The following is a 22,846-nucleotide window of genomic DNA, read 5'->3' as shown; positions in this document are numbered from 1 at the left end:
GACGGTATTTTTGCCCCTTTAAATTCAAACTGTTGTTAACTCTGTTTTTTGCATTTCGAAACAGTTCAGTCCAGTAGTCAAGCTCCCAATCGCATGAGTCAATTTGTTTGCGTGGAGTTTTTTCGTCACGAAGAAGTCATACTCCATTGTGTTTTCTGATTTCGGCAAAGCAGCTGTTACAGAAGTAGTTGATTACGGTATGCTCAAACCATATTTCGGAGTTTTATTTTTAGAAATAAATTTTAAAAATCAAACAAATAAAAATGTTCAAGCCCTATGGCCACGATAATTCTAGTATTGTTCGATTAGGTATACGATTTTAAGAAGTTTTTTTTTAAATGGAATTCGTTTTACCCTAACAATTTCCTCTTGAGCCACTTAATGCTGAACATAAATATTGTTTGTTTCCTTTTCAAGGAATCTCGTATTTTTTGCGATGGCATCCTTTCCTATTGAGGCATCATTGCATTCATTAACACGGTTTTTTTCAGAAAGAAGGTCATATTGGCGTAGAAAAGCACTTCAGAACTCGATCCGTGTATTTTCATATGGCCCTTCATCTCAACGTAACACGGCTTCTAGCTCGTCGGTACGCTCTGCTACAAGCATCCAGCTTTTGGTTGTGCCTACCCTTCAAACACTCCCAACCTTCTCCCCCTTATTCCCCATTCGCCCAGGCGAGACGACGTCCCCTGCCTTGCCATGCTTCAAGCACCCGCAAAGCCCCGCAATAATTCCTTTATTTTTATTCGCTCGAACGTATTCATTGCGTTATAAATACCAATTTACGCTAGATAAATATTTCGGTTTTATTGCCACTCTTCGTTGCGAGTGCCTTCGCTCGTCCCTCACTTCACACAACCTCTCGCTGTGCCCGCTTGTCACGCGACCTTTCACGAGTGGAGGCATTTCGAACCATGCCTCCCGATTTTCCACCAAAGAAATGGCAAGACGCCACCTTTAAAGAGAAGTGTCTCGCCCGTATTCCCACGTGCCCATCGGTGTTGATGCTGCCGCCACTACATGGCCGCACGTGAACGCATGACGAGAACAGTGGGTTTTCCTCCCGTAGACACGAAAAGGGCACCCACCGTACATACCGAAGCGGTCGTTTGGTGCGAATGGCACGTGGATTAACATTTCCCGCCAGTGTTTACGAGACAGAAGGCAGATCGATCGGTGCCATTAAGTGGTTCGGTTGTTTTGCCTTTGATTTTCAGTAAGACTAATGAAACTCGTCAGTTTAGTTGCAAGTTTCCGAAGCTTTATGATAGAACCTGATCAAACTAAAAGGGAAATGAGAATGTAATAATTTATTTTTCCAACCACAACTTTTATGGTTCGAAAAGCACAAAAATAATACATTGGTTGATGTGACTACGCGAGACTGAAACAATAAACAATTCTCATTAAACAATAAATTACAGTCGATTACAGTCGAACTTATTTTTTTGCTGTTTTCAAAAAGCCTTTCCGCCAACACGATATTACACAGAAAAACATATGCACGCTGTCATGGATATCCGAGCTGCCGGCAACAAATTCATCATTCGGCGATACACGACCACGTCCAACGTGACCATCCCCGGTGCGGCCGCCCAGGTGCGAGTCAGTTAATCTGTGGACCTAAGCATAACAATTGACTTTAGCCGCCGGCCGTCCATGAGGCTGTAGCTGAAAACCACCCGGCAAGTGATTTATAGATAATTATGTGCGCTGCTTTATTTATCGTACGAATCAGCTTAAATATTGCCACCGAATGGTGAGACTTGCATAAACCGAACCATGGTGTTTTAAGAGACGTTTTTTTGTATTCTCACTCACTCTCTCTATCACTCACCTTTGGAAGAGAATTGAAATATTTTTGCAAACTGGCACCACATGCTCCCCCTGTTTTCGCTATCCACCCCACTAACACCCACCAAAGGTTGTGCAGTTCAAGCATGAAATTATTATATTCCCCTAACAAACCCTTGTATCACTTCAACCCGTCAACTTCACCTCCGGCCACCGGAAGGCCTATCGATAATTTTAATGATTTATGGATTAATTTAATTTCCACCGAGGAATCAGTCACTGCCACGCGACCAGTTCGCTGGACTCTGGGATGAAAATTGAATACCATCGCACGGGTAACAGGTCACCACCAGGGTTTTATCAGTAGAATGCGAAGAAACAGTGCACCAAATTTGGGGCGTGAAAACATCGCCTGCATTTCTATCGTTCACTGGGAACTAAATACACCGGGAATATTTTTTAACCTGTTTCGAAAAACCGAATCGTCTCATATATTTTCATACAACTACGACTGTGAGATTACATTAATTTATGCAACGATGAATAATGCATGCAGATGGGAATGGAAATCGGATCGAATGTTCCTTGCGGCAATGCGAACAAGTACATTTTTGCGCTTCATCAGGGAAAATTTGATATCAGTTAAACATGGACCTGAAATTGTAGTTATTCTAATATACCCTCGATAAAGCATCAACTTGGAGCGATTGTTTTTATTAGTTTGCTTTTTTGGGAACATTAATTTGATGGTAAGTGAATCCAGCGAAAATCATCTCCTCTACCGAGTCCAAATTTGTTGATTATAAATGGTTTTATCGTGAATTAACAATAAATGCCCTTAACCGGCTTATCAATTATCGGATTTCAACCCTCAAAATGAAAACGAATCACCCTCCATTCGAAGCTACTCGATTTCGAAAGGGTGAAAATGGTATAGCCCTTTGGCACACCATTCATCAATCATCCATTTCGCGCTCGGATACGGAACGGATCACTTGTCCACCGATTGGCCTCCATCGAGAACACGAACTCCGATGAGAAATTCCTTTAATTTCCTGCCGTTTTTATTTCGATTCCTTTTTTTTTTTTGTTTCAGCATCCACACAGTCCAGTCCAGGCTGCGGTCGCATTTTCATCGCTCGTCAGCTGACGAGTCGCTAATGAGAAAACTTTTAATGAGCTGATTAATATTTAGGGGTGGCCGGAATAGAAATTTATCGCCCGCGCTGCATCGACAGCCGTTCGCGATGCGATCTTGATTTCGCTATCCGTTTCCGAAAGTGATCGCTCGAAGTTCGATGATGGAAAGAAAATTAAATAAATTAGATTCCCTGCTGTTTCAGCTGTTTTCTGTGCCATATTATCAGACAGAATATTTAGTTTTTTCACAAAAACTTTAAAATGTGCATTAATTTGCCGTACTTTGTGCCTAGAAACGTGTCTTAAAAATACATTTTCTACAAAACATATTTTATACAACAACCTTTAAAATCAATGTTTTCTAAGGATACTGTTATTGAAACAAAAGGCTTCGAATGCTAAAGCTCTGCCGTGTAATTTAAAGTTCTTTTTTTTTCTAGAGACCTGATGAAGGGTCGTTAGTGCGATGGTTTATTTTCCTTTACTCGAAAGAGATCCCTTGAACACTAATCATCTAACAACACCCGCCAAACTATCTATGACACGATCGCTAAAGAGTCAGAAACAATAGTTGGCCCTTAAGATACGACCGGCGACACACATCCATCGGACCGGGACAAATGTTTCCTTTTGCTTTTCGTTCTAATTTTCATCTACGATTTATATATCCTAGTCTAGAGGTGATGTAAATCAACGTCCGCTAGCAATTAATCAAGGCAAGATGAAATATCTACATGTCACCGTGACAGCGTCGCCACAAGTGAGCCCCAAAGCAAACAAATTCGAATCATGAGTAAAGATGAGAAAGGGGGAAAAAAGGTTAAACATAACCTAGTCACGCTTATTCACTCAAATTGAAAGGACAACAAACATATGCTGGGGAAGAGAGAATAATCACTTTGGGTGAACTATTTTTATCGCTTTGAGGCAATTATTTTTCGATCGTTCTGTTGTCGGTTTTAATTACATTGCCGCATAAAAACCACCACCGAGAAAGAAAGCTGGTTCAAACGGTGGTCACAAACATAATCACTTGTTTCATCCACAAGGAATTAATCCGGAGCACCTAGCCCAGTCAGTAGTTTATTGCCTGCTAGTGCTCTCTATGTTTTCATCTTCAATGACTGATTTTTATGGTAACCCATTACTTCACCGCAAAATAGTGGAAAATATTGTTTCACCACCCCGGATCGGTTTAGCGATCGGTTATGTTGGTGTACTAGGGAAAGATTGCTTGCATTTCCCATCCGGACGAAGCATCGTTCGAGGAACGAATTTGTTCCATTTTTATTTCTCCATTTTACACACCTACGCCATATGTTTTGGAATGTGGAACACATGTTCACGAGCTCGTTGCACCGCTAGCGATTTATCTCAGGCACTATAAATCCGCCGATGGCCATTTTCACCCGAGAACCGTTGAAACCGTTCCCAACGAGGATGCATTTCGCGAACGACGCCGGTTGGTGTGAAAAATGTACGACATTGCAAGCGCTTCCGATAAATTCAATATGGATCGAATTTGCCTGTGACCGTTGGTCCTGCGCTACGTAAACAAGAAAAACGTTGATAATTCTCGCTTTCGTTGGGATAGGCAACCGATTTGGTTTGTTGCGTGTAGTGTAAAATGGGGTAAAATGCACTTTAAGCTAAGTTAGACCATCGAGAACTGTTGAAAAGTTGATTCTAACTACTTTGCATCGAAATTTAACAGTTAAATAAACTGAGTTTGAAATCATGCAAGACTTCCCTACCATACTTTAAGATATAATAGTCGTTTAGATGAAACCGAAAGTGATGACAGAGAATTGAACCTACTGTGAAAAAAGTATATTCCTTCGCATATAGCCTCACTTTACCTTACTTACGTGCAGGTTCTTTTGGAAGTATTGAAAGTGTCGTTTTGTTTCAAATGATTGATCAATTTAGTTATTTTTACGCCGGGGTTTGCTTTTCTTGTAGGTTTCCTTTTTAAACACTTTCAAATGAATAAATGAAAAACCACTCGATAATTATTAATCAAGCTCAAAAGCTAGAAAGAAACTTACTGTTTGTTAATTTCATTTCGACACGCCAAAACATGCTCAATCGTTGGAGATAAAATTAACTACCCATAAACTTCCGAGTAGTGCTGAAAGTCGGTAAAGTGCCCATTGCGGTTGCGAATGAAACAAATTACCGAACCGGGCATTGATTAAACAGATCAAAAGTCAGCTTTAAAAGTTTGATCGAAACGCCCCACGTATCTTGATGCCATCGTGGGACGGGAGGGGGACATTTTATTCGACAATGATTTGTCAGTTGTGATTTGCCAAAAGGTCCCACAGCGGTTGACAGAAACTGAGTATCCAATGGCTAAAACGAAACCGTTTGGCAAAAAAAAAACAAGAAAAAAAAATCAAATAAATGTTGCCTCCCAAAAGGCGTGCTTGTTTCTTTGCAAAGCATAATTTAATTACCACCAGTCATGCACTCCAAGTTTTGGACGGTCCGGAAGCGGCTCCACCAAGCAAGCACCAACATTTCCGTAATGGGTTGGTGGGGGAGGGGGGGGGGGGGGGGGGGGGGAACTATGCGACACGGTGAACATGGTAACATTTTCATTAAAACATATTTTCCGTTTTATCGCCCGCCCCGTCGGATGCAGGCGATCAACGGGAACGACGGAACATGATGTTTTACTTTTTGGTTATTTTAGTTTTTGGTTTTATTGCTTGCTTGGGAAAACTGTTCCACCAACAAACCGACCAAGGAAAGGATAAACATTTTTAGGCTTGAAACTTTATCCATCCCCACCCTCCACTACTGAGGACATCCGCTACCCTCAACGCAAACTCCACGGAATGTCAAAGGAAACGGGTTTGAACATCAAAAATAGAAATCGGATAGACGCAGCGTATCTGGCAACCCTGTTGGTTGAGAAAAGTTGTTCGTTTTATTTAATCTAGGTACTATTGATTAAAAAACAGAACTTATTTTCCATTAAACTTCCCCTTTTCCATGCCCATTTCGCTATCGCATCAATTACAGTTGTTTTATGGATGTTGTTTGCGATATTATCGTTCGCAACCAATTTTGCTCATTTGGCTGCCAGTGTTGCCAACTATTTAAATACCGCCTTCTGCCGGTGCATGTTTGGCTAACAAAGAACCTTTCCCCATTTTTTCACTATCTCTTTCTCTCTCCAACCCAATTTATTATTATCGTAATATTGGTAATCTTCACCGTGGCCAACCGAAGCCAACCCTAATTTGACGCCAGCATAACTGACTCCCGCAGCTCGAGCGGAACGGCGCTGGTGTAAAATGGTTAACGGACGTGTTTTACAAAGTTCCTCACGATGTTGATATCCCTTCCCCGGGGGTTTGGGATGGGGAGTAAGTTTACTAGAACTACACCAGCCTGTTCGTTGCTGATCCAAGCTGAAACCCGAACGAACGCCTGAAGGCAGGCGCTTGTTTCTGTAATAATGTAACGACTCCGCTTGCAGCTGGGAAGAAAGTTCCTTCCGGCAACCTTGCCAGCTGGACGTTGATCAGCAATGAATTGGTAAAGTTTTTCCACCAACAAAATCCCTTCCCTTAGTTAGTTGTACGGTTTGTGTCGTCGGCGGCATACGAGATACAGTTTCGAGACTCCTGTAAGACGGTGCAGTTTGGATTGATGGCTAGTTTCCGGTTAGCTAAGTGAAGGTGAACTTTGGCTTGATAGTCGTGGTTGCTTCCATTGCATGTTATTTATAGGATCACAAATGAATCTTTTCGCTGGAGGCCTTCTTATTAATGTTCCACCGTCACGTTTAAAATCCCCTTATGCAGCTGTCAGCTAATCGATAGTGAAACTATTTTGCCACAGTTATACACTGTATAATTTTAATTTTATGCTACAGTTCAACGATGAAGTTTGCCGTGACTACGATGGAATATGACTGTGAGAAAAAATTTACTTTCATCGTTTGGCAGAATTTCTTATATCCGTTATCTACTCACGTGGAACTAGATTTACATTTCGCAAAATTAGTTGCATTCTCTCAAATAATGGGTCAACTTTAATGCTGCTTGGGATGATCCTCGAAAGCCACCGGATAACGCCCCGGTACAGTGATAAGTCAACGGTACCGGGACGTCACCGGGCACCTCTACAGATATTCCCCATTAGACCGAGGTCCGGCGTTGATGAAGATAAATTACCCTCAAGTAGCACTTCTGGCTGGGCCTTGCCAGGCGTCGGGGCGAACTCCATCAACGCCTGGCGGGAGTCCACCCTCCTCCGAAGCGCGCCGACGTTCGGGTGCGACGTATCAGCGGGTGGCGCTTTAGTTCGTTTTTATGTTTTAAATAAAGATTAAATTTCCAGCACGCGCCGTTCTTCTCATCGTTGGATGAGGGCGCACCACGGGAGATTCCTTCGTCTTAGGGCGAAGATAGGCACAAAGATCCAAGGATAGAGATTTTCCATGCGAACTAAAAAAGCCTGAAGGTGACTGGGGTTGTCTCCAACAAAGCACTGTGGATATATTGTTGGGAAAATTAAACTAAATTGATTTATTGATAAAGTAACCCATGTTTGCTTCTTTACTTAATTTATAGATTTTTTTCTGTTTTCATTGTCATCGTTCCTTTAAAAAATAGTAGTCAACAATCATAGGATGTGTATGAAAACTGAACCAAATTTTAACCTTTCTGAATGCAACAAAAAACAAAACGATATGCAACAACCACGAAATAATTTTAATTTTTGTGTCCACCTACCAACAACTCCATAGTGAGATCGAATCACAGGACATCGCGCTCGGCCTAAGACGTACGATGCGTCACCGCGCTGCGTCTGCCAAACGAGAACCAGAAGGGATTAGACTGCTTCCGAGGCTTCTGGGTCGGAGCTTAATGTCACTGATTTACCACCGGCTATACGCACCGTACCGACGCTCGGATTGCTCCCATCGGGTGACTAATCCACTTTCAATTTGTCCGCATTTGACAGCCCGCAGGCCGCAGAAAAGTATTTTACAAGCAGCGCTCCCATTTGCCACGATGATTTGACAGTTGGCGGTTGGATTCCATCGCGGGCCGCAAATTTTGCCTTCGTCATCCGCACCATTAACGGGCGTGGACGAGAATATTCCATCAAAATGGTAATATTGTTCCCGCGGACCTGGGAGAAGCAAATTGCACCAAAATAATACACATTCACCGTCGGTAGAATGTAGATACTCTCTTTTAATTAAGTTTTATGTCAACTAATGAACTTGTTGACAATGAAAGAACATTTTAAAATATTTCTATTTTGATTACATTTTTTGCATTAGTTTCATATTTGCTTTCCATACTTCCAGAATTTTAGATAAAATAATAAATTTAGAAAAATGAATGACAGAAGAGAACCGCAATATCTCTGCATTCAACAACTTCAACCATTTTATAACAATTTTAACTATGTTTTAAACCAGCTAAACTTCGACATGAACGAATCAAAGAAAAACGAACCTAATAAAGAAGGAAATTTCCTGTGATTTGATCGCGCCTTTTCTCATGCACTATGGAATTTACTAACCAGGTTTCGTTCGAAGCAAACAACTCTCTGCTCGCAGGAAAGCAACAGCAAACAAATCACAACTCCTTACAAGGTTCGCAATATTCTCACGTAACAGGATGCCAACGCCTTCCCTGGAACCCTTCCGCGAATGGCATTCCTTCATGGACACGAGACGTGTTTCCCGGTCTGGTAGCTCGGCTTTACTAGAAGAAAAGATTTGTCGATTCACGAGCGAGTTTCCAGCGTGATTTGTAGCCGGTACCATTTCCGGGGCGCGCAACTCCTTTCTCGCTGGCCGCCGACCGGTAACTTGTGGGGATTTTCTTCGTTTCCCGTGGATTCTACATTTAGTTTGGGTTAATTTATTCTGCCGTCTTCCGTCGGGCAGCTTTCTCGACCCCGTTTGATACCGCTTCCGCTGCCGCTGTGGAGTGGCCCTAGCAGGGCCGTCCTTCCTTGATGGACACCTTCCCGTCTTTAATTATTATTCGCTACCGTACGTGGAAAAACCGCTCCTGCCCGAGGCCGAAGGATGTCCGCTGTCTCCGAGAACCTGGAGCTTGCAAGGGAGTTCCGGGAAATCAACGGATTGGTGCTGCTTTAAACCGGTGCCATTTCCGAGCCGCGTTTCCATTGGGGACGGGTGAGGAGAGGATGGGAAAAAAGGGTTCGCCGGGTCATTTCGGGAGTAAATACATCGTTCCCGCTCCGTACCGGTCGGGTGCAGTGCATCCAATTGACCGGAAAGAAAACTCTCCTTGACATGAAGCAAGAATATGTTACCACGGGGCACGCGAGGAATCGGCATAATTTAGCGTCATTTTCAAGCCAATAAATTACGCCACTCGGGCGCACTCTTGGTCCAATGGTTGGCACACTACACGAGGTGGTTCCTTCGTTTGTGTTTTTCACAAACACAAAATGCACCACAGCCTTGCAACATAAAACAATAAAACTATTCCCATACCCCAGTGGCAATAATGTTTTCCCTCTTTCCGGGGGCGAGATGGCGAAAAACATTGTGTTTGTCCGGGTGTATGTTGCCACCGGATCAGATCGAAAGGCTGCTGCCCGACTCCGCTCGGTATGCAGCTGACCACTGTCTCCACTGACTGTCCAGTTGTTCGCCCGGTTATTTACTATATTGATCGGTAAATCATGACGACATCAAAACCAGCTCCGAGGAAACAGACGAAGCACGTGCAAACCATGCACACCGCCCTTTGGTGGAAGGATGCGGAATTGACCGTAAATAAGCAAGAATGTAGCTAATTCCCACTCGATTAAGGTGGCTTAAATCGGCAACTCACAACGGATGGTAGGAAACAGTGTGTTCCCTATTTTGTGTTTGGTGTCCTTATTTTCTAAAACAGTTTCAAAATTTAAAAAATAAGACAGTTTTAGATGGAAATGAATCAAACTTAATTAATACATAGAACTGTTAGTCGACGTTTAGTGCTGAAAGATGAAGCTAGTCTTTCACCGCAATGAGATGAAATCAGACATTTCATGGTATTTCATTCATCTATATGAAATATGCAAGCAATATTTTATTCTTTAATTACTTTATTTTTACTTGAATTTCACTAATTCAACCATCATGGTTAAACATTGCGAAACATTGCGATAAAATCTTCGTGTCATTAATAAATATTTTTTGTTAAAATTAACGTTAAACTGCTTTATAAAAAATTTACTCCGTTTTTCCCAAAAACTTGTTAAAAAAGTGGTCTAGCACCCATACCAAATGGATAAACTGATATTTGTGTGTTAAGTCGAAGGACTTTCATTTTTATATTGACTATTTTACAATTTAATTAACAGCAACATTACAAAATATGTATTTTATGTAATTTGGCAAAAAAAATTTAAATGAGTCCACAGAAAGAATTCAAATCTATTGAGACGTACTGTTACCAGAACATATCTCGTATCACGTTCTCAAAGCTGCCGGCAAAGGCAATGACCATTCCAACGGGTATGATCCCTTTCGAAAACCCTTTTCGAATCGCAGATGGAACATGTTTCTCTCCCGGCATGTGTGTGTGTATTGTGATAGTCAATCTTCCACCACACCCCTTCGGAACTCTCATTCTACCGTCAACCTTCCAAACACACACAGGAGCATTAACGTCCTATACTACCGTTACCGGATCCTTCTCGCGTGACACCGTAATTGCATCTATCCTCTCTACCAACACCACATCCAGTGTGACAATTCACCAGTCCTTGAGGCTCGATGCCCATCATCCTCCTCCCCTGTAAGGCGACAGACCCACCGTATGGATTGTAGCGAGTTGTGTTGGAGGAATATCTTGCATTAGTGGTTTTTCGCCAAACCACCGGCAACGTTCGCGGTCCACCACCCGGCAGAAAACACCACCGTAATCGGTCTTTGTCCTGGCCACACAGACGCGCGCACCCTTTCGCATTCACAGAAAACACAGTCGGATGACACACTGCGGAAGATGAGAATTGATTTCTTCGCCGGTGAACCTTTCCCATCGCAAAGCGTTCCATCGTCGGATGCAATCGTCTCGCTACTCTCCGATTGTCAGTAAATATGGCGGAAAATTGCATTATAATGCCTGTCACTTTCGATAAGGTGGTGGAAGGTTAGCGCTTGTCATAAACAATTGCAATGAAAATCAATTTCATGCCCGTGGTGTGTGTGTGTTGTACGTCCCCAGGAATGGAAACACTTTGGTTGGGGAAGAGTTTGTGCATCTTGATTCATCCGTTAAAGTGTTCGCAGTGGAAACGGCATGACTTCATACTGTTATCAGTCGGTAACAAAAAAAAAAATAAAACACCAACACAGACTTATCTGTTGCGACAGTGCAGTTGTACTTTCAAGACACATTGACGCCAAGCTATGCAGAAGCAGTAATAACAGGTAGTAAGCTTTTGCGGCTCTAATGATGGTTTATTAGAACAGAAGACACAGGAAGTAATTTATGATTTTTGTTATATTAATTGCTAAACTTGCGAGTGTATCGATTGTTGGAATTGAATAACTAGTACAATGTACAGGGTTTGGTTTTTCCGGCTAGGAATCCAACCTTCCCCACAATAGGAACTCTCCATTTAACTGGGAAACAAACCCACCGACCAACATTCCAAAAAAGCCATAAATATTTCGCTTTCTGATATTCAAATTGCATCATAAATTTTCCACTGGAATGTTTTTGTTTCACAGCGACCAAAAACGAGACTTTCCTACGGTACAACGCTGGCATGCATGTCTGCGACGACGTTTCCTGGCGCCACTCTCCCGACGCGCTGCCATATCTACGGTATCTTCTTACTTTGACAAAACCTTTCCACCTTCCTAATCTTCGCCGGTGGTGTGTCTTTGAAATTGATACCGTCTTCCGGAGCTACAAGCACCTTTTCCTTTGCTGCAGTCAAGTTCCCTACGAACCGAGCCCTGAATCTCGGGCTGAACTTTCCCTATAAAGTCCCATCGTTTGGCGTTTAATGTGAGTTTTCCGCATGCCAAAACTTGTTGCTTCCCGGTGGTGCCCGGTGGATGCTGCCTAGTGCGCCAATGCACGCTCCGGAGTGCAGCGTTGTGCACATGAACTTTGGCGCTTATGGGGAAAACTTTATCCATCCACGTTACACAAAGGTCGCTTGGCACAGAAAAAACAAAAAACGAAGGTCTAGGCGAGCAACAATACTCTACTTGTTGAGATTATTACATTTTCATGAGGTGTCGAGTGCCTTGCAATGGACAATCATTTCGGTTCGGTTCATTAGGCATCTTGCAATGTTTTCCCTACGGTTTGCTCCAGCAAGAACGAACTTTACATTCTAATTTTTCATTGTGAGAATATAATTTTTATTTCCATAAAAAACAGGTAAGCTTAGTTTGATGTTCAATTATCGACTATAAGCAAAAAAGTTTTTGGTAATGTATGTACCATTTAACATGTTTAAAATGTGTAGGACTTTTGTTCGTTACTTTTATACTCAAGTGTAATTTGAGTGTAGCTATCAAAATTTAATCATTATCCAAATTGCAAAAGAAACCTTTTCCATTTGAAATTTCTAAAATTCTGAGTTAATACTGGTACAAGCGAAAAACGTAAAACCAAATAAAATGGCCGACGAGCCAGAAGTAAAACGAACTTAATGCGCCTCAAAAGAAGCCTTCATGCGCCACGGGCACTCGTTCAGTAAAACTGTTTCATCACGACCGCCGCTATAAGGGTCACCATGCTCCAGGCAGCGCCAGTCATCTTGGACGAACCCTAAAAAAGGTGACAAATGAAGACAAACAACAGCATAAAACCAGGCACACGTCGAGATGTAGGTGTTCCACATAGGGGGGACAATGTTAATTTTGTCGCAAACCATACCGAGTGACTCGTCGACACCGAGGACGCTCCCATCCCGTTCGGGAACTTGTAGATGGTTGTCTGCGTGAAGCCATTTTTATTGTTTTGCGTGTCTTGCGAGACAATTTCCGGATTGCCGAAAGGGAGCTGAGGGCTGCAATGGAAGTAGAAACAAACAACAATTATTGCCATTCTGCTCAGGTGCATTCAGTGCAACTTTCACCAAACCAAAATGTCACCACTGTTGGACACTTACAAATTCGGGAACGGCTGCTGCTGGGGATTTCTGGCCACCCGGACCAGATTTCCGCGGTTAAAATCACCCTGCTCGGAACCTGCAAAGTGGTTCGAAATGTTAATTACTTCCGCAAACAAAGGCACGGTCAAAACACATCAACCACCAACGGGGATCGTACCTGTTGCGCAGGTTGAGTCGAAGGCCATCAGCACCACGAGCAGCAACACCGAACTTTGCACCAAAAACGAAGCCATCTGAACCGGTCGAGATCGTAACGCACACTGGACAAGAAGATGCAAACGAACGCGGTGCGCGGATCAGTTCAACGAACAGAAATTCACCGAAATATAAACACCAACCAGTGTGTTAGTGTGCCATTGATTTCTTCACTGTGTGGAACCATTGTGTTTGAGCATCGCGAACCCGCGCAGATATCGACTGTGACTCATGTTACTGCGTCGTTTTCTTATGGTGTTGATGAATCACTGATTGTCTTGAGGATTCACGATTCCCCGAAACGACTATCACACCGAAAGCCGGCATCCAGGATGCGTAGGGGGAGAAGCATCATCATTGTTTTTCATTTCTTACTATAGTCAATTTGCCTATTACCAGAAGCAAAACCACTACATGCTCTTAAAATTTTAATGTTTTTGTTTTCATTGAACCATCTCTGAGCGACTCGCGCATGGAACGCTGCACGATCACCACCATACGACATAACAGAATACGATCAGGCGCGTCTAAAAACCGCGGAAGAGAAAAACCACGAGCGCGCGCGAGAGCTGGAATGAAAACAAGGGGTTCAAAAAACCGGTTTCGGTTCGATGCGTCACACTATGGTCGGATGGCGGGGGACAGGAATGGTCAAAAATATATTCACGCACCCCCGCCGTTTGCTGTTAATTCATTCGCTTGGTGCCTCATTTTGTTTTTAGCTTGTTTTATGTCTATTAGTCATTTTGGTTAATCAAACATCGGTTATCGGTCTATTAAACTGTTAACTGCAATGAGGTTCCTCAACCAAAGAATCAACTTTTGAGAAAGGCTTTTTTTAGTATTTGGTAAATTATGTCAGGCTTTTATGTAAATGCGTCTAGTTGATCAATAACAAAAATATTAAATAGTTTACAAATCATTGAAACAAACAAAAAATTTAATTCAAATGAATCATGCGTCCGATCATGGGAGAAATAAACAGTGTCTTATCGTAATAAATGTTCAAGAACTTTACAAACTACTAGCAAAAAATTGATTCATGGAATGTAGACTTTCTTTTACGGAAGAACTTTCTTTTACATATTTCATTTTTTTAACAATCCTGTATTAACATCGATTTAGTAGGTTAAGCAATAATGCATAAGGAAAGCGACATCATAAGATTAGACGTTTTCCTTTGGAAAGGATTCATAGATAAGCTGTTTATTAAATAGCGCTATGTTGTGAAAAAATCGTAATAGAATGGCCATTTTAATTGATTGCAAACATTTCACGTCGTAATGCGTTTACAGAAATGACATTAAATTGAATCTGAGGCCATATGACTAATGTGCTTTTTTGGCTTTGCTTTCCGTGTGCTTATGGTTCCCCAATAAACACACTAACACGCGCCAATGGTCTTGCGATAAGGAGGCAACCCAATTGAAACAATCAGACGTCTTAATGCGATTACGCGGCGCAAAATGGACTTTTGCCAGTGGGTGCGCGTGGAACAATTTGACTAATATCAAGCAACCAGATCCGACCGGACGAGGAAATCCATTGCCCGGTGTCTGTTATCTTGCCAGATTGTACCGGGCAAGGCCTGACATGACCTACCGCAACCCGCTCGTTTCGTATGCAAGGCCATTCGGACCGAAAATTATCAGCTTTCCCGGTTGCACGCTCTGGCCTCTTGACCTACAAAAAATCATAACCATCCCGTTTGCGTCCGTCCCGGGTACGGTAAAGAGCAATGTAATTAGAAGACGAGGACACTCTAAGGACGAAAATAAAAATTGGTCTCCCTGGCAGCCCCGGAGCGTGTCCCGGCTGCTAGAGCCTTGGACACGTGGCTCGAAGCACATAAATATAATTGTGATAATTGAGAGAGAGGAAAGTCTAAAATCTAAACCACTTAGTCGGCCATACTTGTGGCTCGGTTAGGCCGTATGTGGTGGCCATTTTCGGTTGGCATTTGTCGCATCGTTGGCGTACGGGAGTTTTAATTTCTGCCCGAATGGGGTACTAATTTAATTTCATCAAACATCGTCTGCCATCCGGGATGCTTGAGAAAATCAGAAAAGGGGAAAAATTGTGGCCATTAGGCAAACGTGTTTTATAACCTGACAGCTTAACATTCTATTTTTATTTCGCTGTCTTTTATTTCTTTTCTTTTAGTGTCTTGAAAGTAAAAGCATTTTTTAACCATTGATTTAAATAATGAAACACAATTCATCCGATGAAAGTCGACTTCTGAGATTATCATCCTGTAGTACTACCCGATTGTCTTCCGTGTTCTCACACGAGAAAGTACATGTATCTATTTCTTTGTAGGATGTCATTACAAGCACCTAATGTGTTTCTAAACCTTAGTTAAAGCCTTCTATACTCACAATCTATTCACAATGCATGTCCAGCAACGAGTCTCAACAGAGTGTTACCTTGTTGAATTTATAATCACGTTTCCTCAGGAGAAATTCTAAATCGAGCAACTGTTGTAGGGAACGGGATCGTAAGATAAACTCTACGTACCATAAGTCTCGGGTCAAACGGTTCGAATGGACAGTTTACTGGAGCTACCCTGCGGACATCGGACATCTCACACTGCAAACCGTTGACCAAATCTGCAGTGCAGTGACTTCTGAACGTCCTTCCCAACCAGACTCAGTGCGGTCATTTCGGAAAAATACTCCCGAAAGTCCCGTATTATTTGGCCCATTCGCCAAGCACCTTTTTCCACTTGAGCGCAGTGCTAGATCCGGAAACTCACTCCTTGACCGATGTCCGATGTGAAAGATGGTGTGCCGAGCAATGGATATCCCAGGGATGATAAATGTTTAATTTTAATTTAAATCTCCGTGTACCCCTGGCCGCAAAAGGGGGAAAGCTTCTAGGAAAAGCGGCCGTAAAGCTGGGCAGTTCCGGGAAGCTTACGGCTTTTAATAATTATGTCAATTGTGCTGCCCGTAAATCGAGCGATCAATTATGAACGAGTCGCGTCGTAGAACTCACGGTGACTTCGCGGATCAGCAAAGCAATTTGGGTAAAGTTATCCCGTTTTAGTACGGGGACCGACTTTATTGAACAATTGATGCCGAACTAGGCCAATGAGCGATGGAAGGTAGGGAATAACATGATGCCCGAAGAACCAGCAAGTGTGCAGAGGATAAATCTAATTTAAATGAATGCATACATGAATTATCTGGAGAGCTTCACAATAACATAATCGAAATCACAAATTTATAATGATTTCCACCGTTGCTGAGGAAAGATGTGTTGATGTATAAGTTAATTAATGTTAGAAAAATTCCATAGAAGATTGCAATAGTGCATCACGGATATTGTTAAACCTTAAATAATATAACACGCATTCAAAAAGCCATATTCTGCTTAATAACAAGATACGAACGAATGACAACGAGGCACATCGCTATATTGCCATATGTTCAAACAAATTATATTAAAAATCCAGGCATAGCCTCACATTTAACCCTTTTTATCAAACGATGATCGTAAAATTAATAATTAATTTCTTAAATTTTCTTCAAATATGTTTGTGCTTCTAAATTTTATGTATTTCCCAAGGGATATAACTCAATGCTAAACATTGCAAAGAGGTAGGTCTCAGTGTATAATTTGTAACTGGATGTCAAGTTCAATTTTAATATTGGTGTCGCACAATTTGGTTGAACAAAAGAAAATTGACTACCATAGTATGTGTTTGAGCACAAAGCAGTAACATTATATGTTTATGTTTTATAAAATGGTTTTCCTAACATTGAAAAATGTATACACTACAAATCTACACTATCAAATTTATGAGTTCTTACTTTTACTAGAAGCACATTCATTTGATTCCAATGCTGCGCACAAATTCACCAAATTTAACACCATCTTTCATTCCGAACTGCCCACAAACTGCACTTTCCTCCGATGCCTAGACTCAACGGGAATGGCCTTATTGTAAAGCTTTACGCCATCCCAATGAAAGAGCTAATGAAAATATATCCATTGGCAACGCTTCCACAGCCCGGTGAGAAGCTGTAGTAATTCCCCATCGAAAAGACGACCGTCGAAACCATACTCGGGGGAGGTAATCTCCACCACTTGTAATAAATCATGAATTATGATGATTAGGAAATATATTTCAACGCATGAAATATTGAACTTGTTTTATTACACCAAATGCACGGGGCGAAGAAACCTGGAAACCAGAGTAAATACTTCTAAAAGGAGCAGTACCAGTATTTTTTTCGGAAAAAGAGAGTGGTAAAAGATGAAGGTATAAGGTATAAGTAAAAACGTAGAACTGAGCATCGCTCGAACGAATGTTTAATGTTCGCTCAAAGCTAAGGAAAACACATCTGCATTGTTCCATATCACATGAACAATAAACCGAACAGTTTAGGAAACAAATAATTTATTGTGCAAGATAATCGAAGAATCGAATCGAACGAAGGCGAGTCGCGTGACGTTTTACATAAACACTACGCTTGACAACCACCAAAACACTCGAATGGCCAGCTTTTCCGTCACGTAATGTCACCGGCGGACGGATTTTCCCTCGCTAGTGGTGGAAAATTTTGTAACCACTCTCACCGCCCCCCGCGTGACCATGCTTCTGCTCGTAGTGCGACCCGCCCTGATGGTGCTGTTCCTTCCCGTGCCGGTGCAGATGCTGATCGTGGTGCTCGTCGTAGGCGCCCTGGTCCTTGCTGCCCTTCTTCTGGTAGCTGGCCTCCTGGTGGGCCCGGTCCTCGTGCCCACCCGCCCCATGCTTGCCCGCCTCGTTCGAGTGGTGTTCGTGCGCCGAGCCGTACTTCTTGAACTGCCCCGAATGATCGCTGGTGTCGTAGAACACGTGCTCCTTCTTGTACTCGTCCTTGTGGTACACGTTGTGGTATCCGGTCGTCTTCGAGCCCTTCTTGTGGTGCTTCTTCTCGTGATGCTTGCCGCCCTTCGTGCGCTTCGCCTCCTGATGGTGATCGTGGTAGTGCGAACCCTCGTCGTGGTGTGACTTCTTGCGCGAACCATCCTGCGCGTACCGATGCGAATGGTCCTCCTTGCCGTGACTTCCACGGTTCGCCTTCTCCAGCGTGTGCTTCTTGTCGTACCCTTGTTCACCCCGCGAGTCCTTGTGCGCGTGATGGCCCACCTCGTACGACGAGCCGCCAGCCTTCTCCTCCACCTCCTCGTCGTCCTTGTCCTCCACCACACGGTACGCGTCGTGATCGTCACTTTCGTCGCTCGAGGACAATCCCTTGCCAAACTCCTCGACCGTATCCGCACCAAACTCACTGACACTTTTCAGCACCTTCGCCGGGAAGAACGCCTTCGTCTCCGGGATCACCGCAAGACCGACCGGTGAAGCACTGAACGGACTCGCTTCGGACGGAAACACGTGGCCTGGCGTTCGGCTAAAGTAGAAGTAACTCGACGCAGCCTCACCGGCCGTCGATCTCCGTTGGCGAGGCACCCCGGCAATGCTCATCTGCCAGCAGCACATCACCACCAACACCACCGATACCAACTGCATTGTCAACTCTTTGCAATCAACACAACCCGATCAACCCAACACGATCGCCCCGAATAAACTGAACCATCGACGGTGGTTGAACACCGTTTCTTATACCTCCCACAGGGCTCACCGAACACGTGTCCCGCGGGTCGCAAACCGAACTAATTGTGTTTAGGCACTGGGTTTTCGATTCGATTTGCCTTCTTCGCGCTTCGGTGCGTGCACGCGGTACAGGAGGGAGGTTGGCGAGAAGTCGGTCGAGCGGTGGATGCAAAATTTTTGGCTCGTAGCAGGCTGAATCAATCAAGCGGAACCGATGCTTTCTTATGTTCGGTGGACATAGAAACCGCGCGAGGCCATCCAGTGAAGACACCGCCTGCTGCCGTTTCTTGTGCGTTGACTAACCTTCCTCACAAAGTTCCTCCTAGGTGGAAAATCATTATCAATGACAAATGGAAAACTACCCACCATGGAAGAATGGAATCTACATTTTTTTTTAACACTTTGAGATGCCTTGATTGAGATGTGTTTCGGGCCGGTGTCTAGGAAGCAACAAGTTGTTTTTTAAATCGCCAATTGAATGGTTGGTGTGAAATTGTTGTTCCTTGAAACTGTGTTCTTGAACAGATGCGTCACAAAACTAATGGTGGAGGTTTAGAAGTACCTATTGTTGCAAAACTGTAGACAATCTTTGGTATACCGTAAAACATTTATTTTTTTTAAATCCAACAAATATTTATTCTTCTGTGTTTTGCAGAATTTGCAAATTTGCAGGTTTTGCGTTAATTAGGAAATTAAAATCAATTGATATATTTTACTGCAAATTGTTATACGATTATGTTGTTTAACCACGAAATTTAAATTCGATGAGTTGTAACAGTATAAAAACTTACATTTCATCAAAAATGAACTTAAACATAAGACTTCACGATAAAAGAAAACGCTTACCACTTACAAATTTACGTTTAACGTAACTTCTAAAAGTTCTTCTTGCAGTTGAGTAAACATATATAATATTGTTTAAAATATGTTTATATTCAACAAGTCTGTTTTTTTTTGCAATAAGTTTAAATCTCTGTTATTTTCCTCATGCTTGACAAATGACTGCATTGCATATTTATCATTAGAGCTTTTTCTCCGAAAAAAATATCCACTGATTGTTTTATATTATAATTATTCATCCCTAAAGTCCCACGGAAAGCCTCATATGTGCTCAGTACTAAAAACCATCCCTTAATTTACTCAATCCCCTTCACGTACGTGATAATAGCCTCTCTGTAACGTTTGCCGCATGTTATGCTTCCCAAAAATAAAGCCATGAAAAAGGATTAACAACATTCCTTACCAACCCCGTCCAGAAACCGAACCCTTCCAATCCCTTTCGGGGCTGGGACTACGATCAAGGGCCTTCCTTAATATTGTTTAATGTACTACGCGACAAATTAAACTTGGTGGCGCGTTTTGGTAGTAGGGACCAGATTTTTCCTCTGAAGCTAGGAACAACCGGAGATCGGAATAGGATGGAGAAGAAGGTCGCCCAAACATGCAATCTGTACATGCTGTAACATAAACCCGTGGCGGTATGCAAGTGGTTTCTGTTCTTTTTTTTAGCTGTTTTGTATCAAGCTTACCGAAAGCTCCTCTGTAGAGGTTGGGCACATTGTACTGTTGTGTGTTTCTGCGGTTAGATCTAGCGAAATTACCACAAACATAACCTTCACCACTGCACCTTTACCTTCATTTCACGTTCTTAAGCCAACGAGCGTTTCAGCTGGGACTTTCGTAGAGATTTAAAAACTTAACTTCCCCTGCACTTTACGTGACAGTGCATTTGTGCTTTAAGAAAGTTAAATTATGCAGCAAAAGCATCCATTGGGCAAATGCACATCAGTTCCTGTTTTCGATGTTCTCGGGGTTGCACAAGGTAATGGAATTTAATTAGCCACATGGGTGACTTTTAAGTATTTTGACATTCTCGGAAAGCCGTACATTACCTTGTCGCCATGTTGAACGAGGATAAAGTTCGCCACGGAAATTCGAAACGCTTGGAGAGTGGAAGATGGGAAATGGAAAGAAAAATATGAAACCCCCTTGAGTCTAGCCGGAACGTGTGGGAGTTTTCGCTTGCCTTTTTTCCGCATGCCAACAGAAATCTTAATCAGTTCGTTTGGGGTGAAAAGCCATTTTCTTTGCGACTCACAGTCCTCAATTCCTTTGCCACCAACTACAGTGAACTCGATGAATATGGATGTCGTCTGGTGGGATATCAGTTTCGTTTCAAAGCGCTTCTCGGACCCAAAATAGCGAGCCTATATTTTAATCGGACCACATATATCTTCATCAAGCGATGGAAAATGCATTGCAAATCAATTGTGTGAAGTAAATTGAAACCAAACACGAAGGAACAGCTGAAGAGAATAATGTTAATAAAATAGAAACTTGACAAAAAATGTTTGCATAATTAATCTTTAAAGGACATTTGCTTGTTTCTTGCTTTTAATTTCCGTTCATAGAAATGGTATTTTTAAAGTAAATAAGAAATATTTTTTTTATTATTCCAATTTTCTCGAAATTTGTATCTTTGATACTCTTAAAACAAGAACAATTAAAATGTTAAATTATGAATCATCTGCCCGTTATGCTTCCCAAACAACATAAAACATCGCAAAACACCGCCTTTATGTTTCTATCATAGACTGCCATACAAGTGTTAGTTGCGTACAAGTTGTTGCTTGCAACTTTGTTTGCAGGAAACCGTTTTATTTTTAAATGAATCACCATAGCTAGTAAACGAAAGACGACGTTAAATAACCACCATTTTGATCTCCAAATAATTATTAAACCGCACGAATCATCATCCTAGTGTATGCCAACCCTTGCGTGGAATTCTTAAAACTATGCCAGATGATGGCAACCCAGTCCATTTTGTTCAAGTAGTGCCCGTTAAGGTTGGACGGATGGCACTTGTAGTACCACCAGCCTCCACCATGACGTAGGGCACAGTTTCCGTCCGCCAGATCGTTGTCCCGGTCGACCGTTGTGAACTTCATCCCTTTGTGCGTGGCGAGTGAATCTCCTGCAGTGCCCCGGTACCCGCTCAACTTCTTCAGGACATATTGATCGGTCTCGTTGCCGATGGCGAACTCCTTGTAACGTGCATATCCGTAGTTCCCGGCAAAGTCCTCCATTTCCACCAGCAACTCAACGGATCGCACCGTCGTTAACCGATGAAGCCGCTCCAGCCCAATCCAGTACTCGCCATCGGCGCTTCCGAACTCCTCGCGGTACTCCTTCCAGTGACGATTGAAGTTCAGCGTCCCATCGAACCGACGCTGCACCAGGAGCCATCCTCCACCGAAGCGGATCTGCTCGCAGAACGCCACAAATGGTTCATCTGTCTCACCCGGTTGGATGAGATACTTTCCGGGAACTTTGGACGGTACTTCCTTGCATGTTGGAAACGGTCCCTTCATGCGCGTACTGCACAGATCGTGTAGGGTCGGTGAGTTGGTGGATAGGGTTGGCTTCGGCGCAAGACGGGCAATTTCCGCACGCATCTGTTCGTGGTTAGCACATGCGATTTGTTGTGAGAGAATCTTCCGCGATTGATCCTGAATGGTCGAGAGGTTGTACGAGACTGCTTGGTCGAGCTGGCTGATGGACCATAGGAGGCTCCGGAAGACGGTCTCCAGATGGTTTTGGTTCTGCATTATCACCTCCGTGTGTTCCTTCGCTCCGAGATCTAGCTCGAGCACTTTGTACTGTAGATAATCCAGCTTGGCCAGCATGATTTCAAATCCATATCCCGCCAACGATCCCGTCGAATTTGCAACTTCACTTGTGGCATCGCCACACTGCCACAAGATCACCGTCACCGTCACCGAAAAAACACGTGAAAACATTGGAGAAAAACAGCACGTCTTTAAAGGTCTACTCTTCATCAAATTTCGTTTGAGTATGAACGTTGAGACGTATGCCACCATCGCTTTTAAACCGACGTTAGTTCAACAGTCTGTTGACAGGATAATACAAACTACAACAAACACATATGACCCATTTCAGACCGTGCTCCAC

The 22,846-nt window shown here is 42.8% G+C and overlaps 3 protein-coding genes across 3 annotated transcripts; all 3 read right to left on the bottom strand.

Annotated features, from left to right (window-relative positions):
* Nucleotides 1–12,470: 12,470 nt before the first annotated feature.
* Nucleotides 12,471–13,315, bottom strand: LOC131265879 (uncharacterized). Its single transcript, XM_058268219.1, has 4 exons — nucleotides 13,232–13,315; nucleotides 13,072–13,150; nucleotides 12,837–12,969; nucleotides 12,471–12,728 (listed from the first exon to the last, which is right to left on the bottom strand). The coding sequence occupies exons 1-4, from the start codon at nucleotides 13,305–13,307 to the stop codon at nucleotides 12,651–12,653; spliced, it is 366 nt and encodes a 121-aa protein (XP_058124202.1). The 5' UTR covers nucleotides 13,308–13,315; the 3' UTR covers nucleotides 12,471–12,650.
* Nucleotides 13,316–17,821: 4,506 nt separating this feature from the next.
* Nucleotides 17,822–18,790, bottom strand: LOC131265122 (sarcoplasmic reticulum histidine-rich calcium-binding protein-like). The gene has a single exon (XM_058267384.1). It carries the CDS (start codon nucleotides 18,788–18,790, stop codon nucleotides 17,822–17,824), a length of 969 nt encoding a protein of 322 aa, XP_058123367.1.
* A 2,819-nt stretch (nucleotides 18,791–21,609) lies between these two features.
* Nucleotides 21,610–22,755, bottom strand: LOC131265121 (microfibril-associated glycoprotein 4-like). The gene has a single exon (XM_058267383.1). The coding sequence runs from the start codon at nucleotides 22,753–22,755 to the stop codon at nucleotides 21,610–21,612; it is 1,146 nt and encodes a 381-aa protein (XP_058123366.1).
* Between the last annotated feature and the right edge of the window lie 91 nt (nucleotides 22,756–22,846).

The sequence above is a fragment of the Anopheles coustani genome, chromosome 2 (assembly GCF_943734705.1).
Source record: "Anopheles coustani chromosome 2, idAnoCousDA_361_x.2, whole genome shotgun sequence".
NCBI classification, from domain to species: domain Eukaryota; kingdom Metazoa; phylum Arthropoda; class Insecta; order Diptera; family Culicidae; genus Anopheles; species Anopheles coustani.
The sequence above is the reverse complement of the archived record's forward strand: the minus strand, read 5'-3'. Positions and strand labels throughout refer to the sequence as shown.

Coding starts and splice junctions, on each gene's coding strand:
- LOC131265122 (XM_058267384.1), bottom strand. CDS start 18,790: ATGCAGTTGGTATCGGTGGTGTTGGTGGTGATGTGCTGCTGGCAGATG.
- LOC131265879 (XM_058268219.1), bottom strand. CDS start 13,307: ATGGCTTCGTTTTTGGTGCAAAGTTCGGTGTTGCTGCTCGTGGTGCTG. Junction 13,151..13,231: donor CGACTCAACCTGCGCAACAG/GTACGATCCCCG, acceptor ACCACTTTGCAG/GTTCCGAGCAGGGTGATTTT. Junction 12,970..13,071: donor CAGCAGCCGTTCCCGAATTT/GTAAGTGTCCAA, acceptor CTTCCATTGCAG/CCCTCAGCTCCCTTTCGGCA.
- LOC131265121 (XM_058267383.1), bottom strand. CDS start 22,755: ATGGTGGCATACGTCTCAACGTTCATACTCAAACGAAATTTGATGAAG.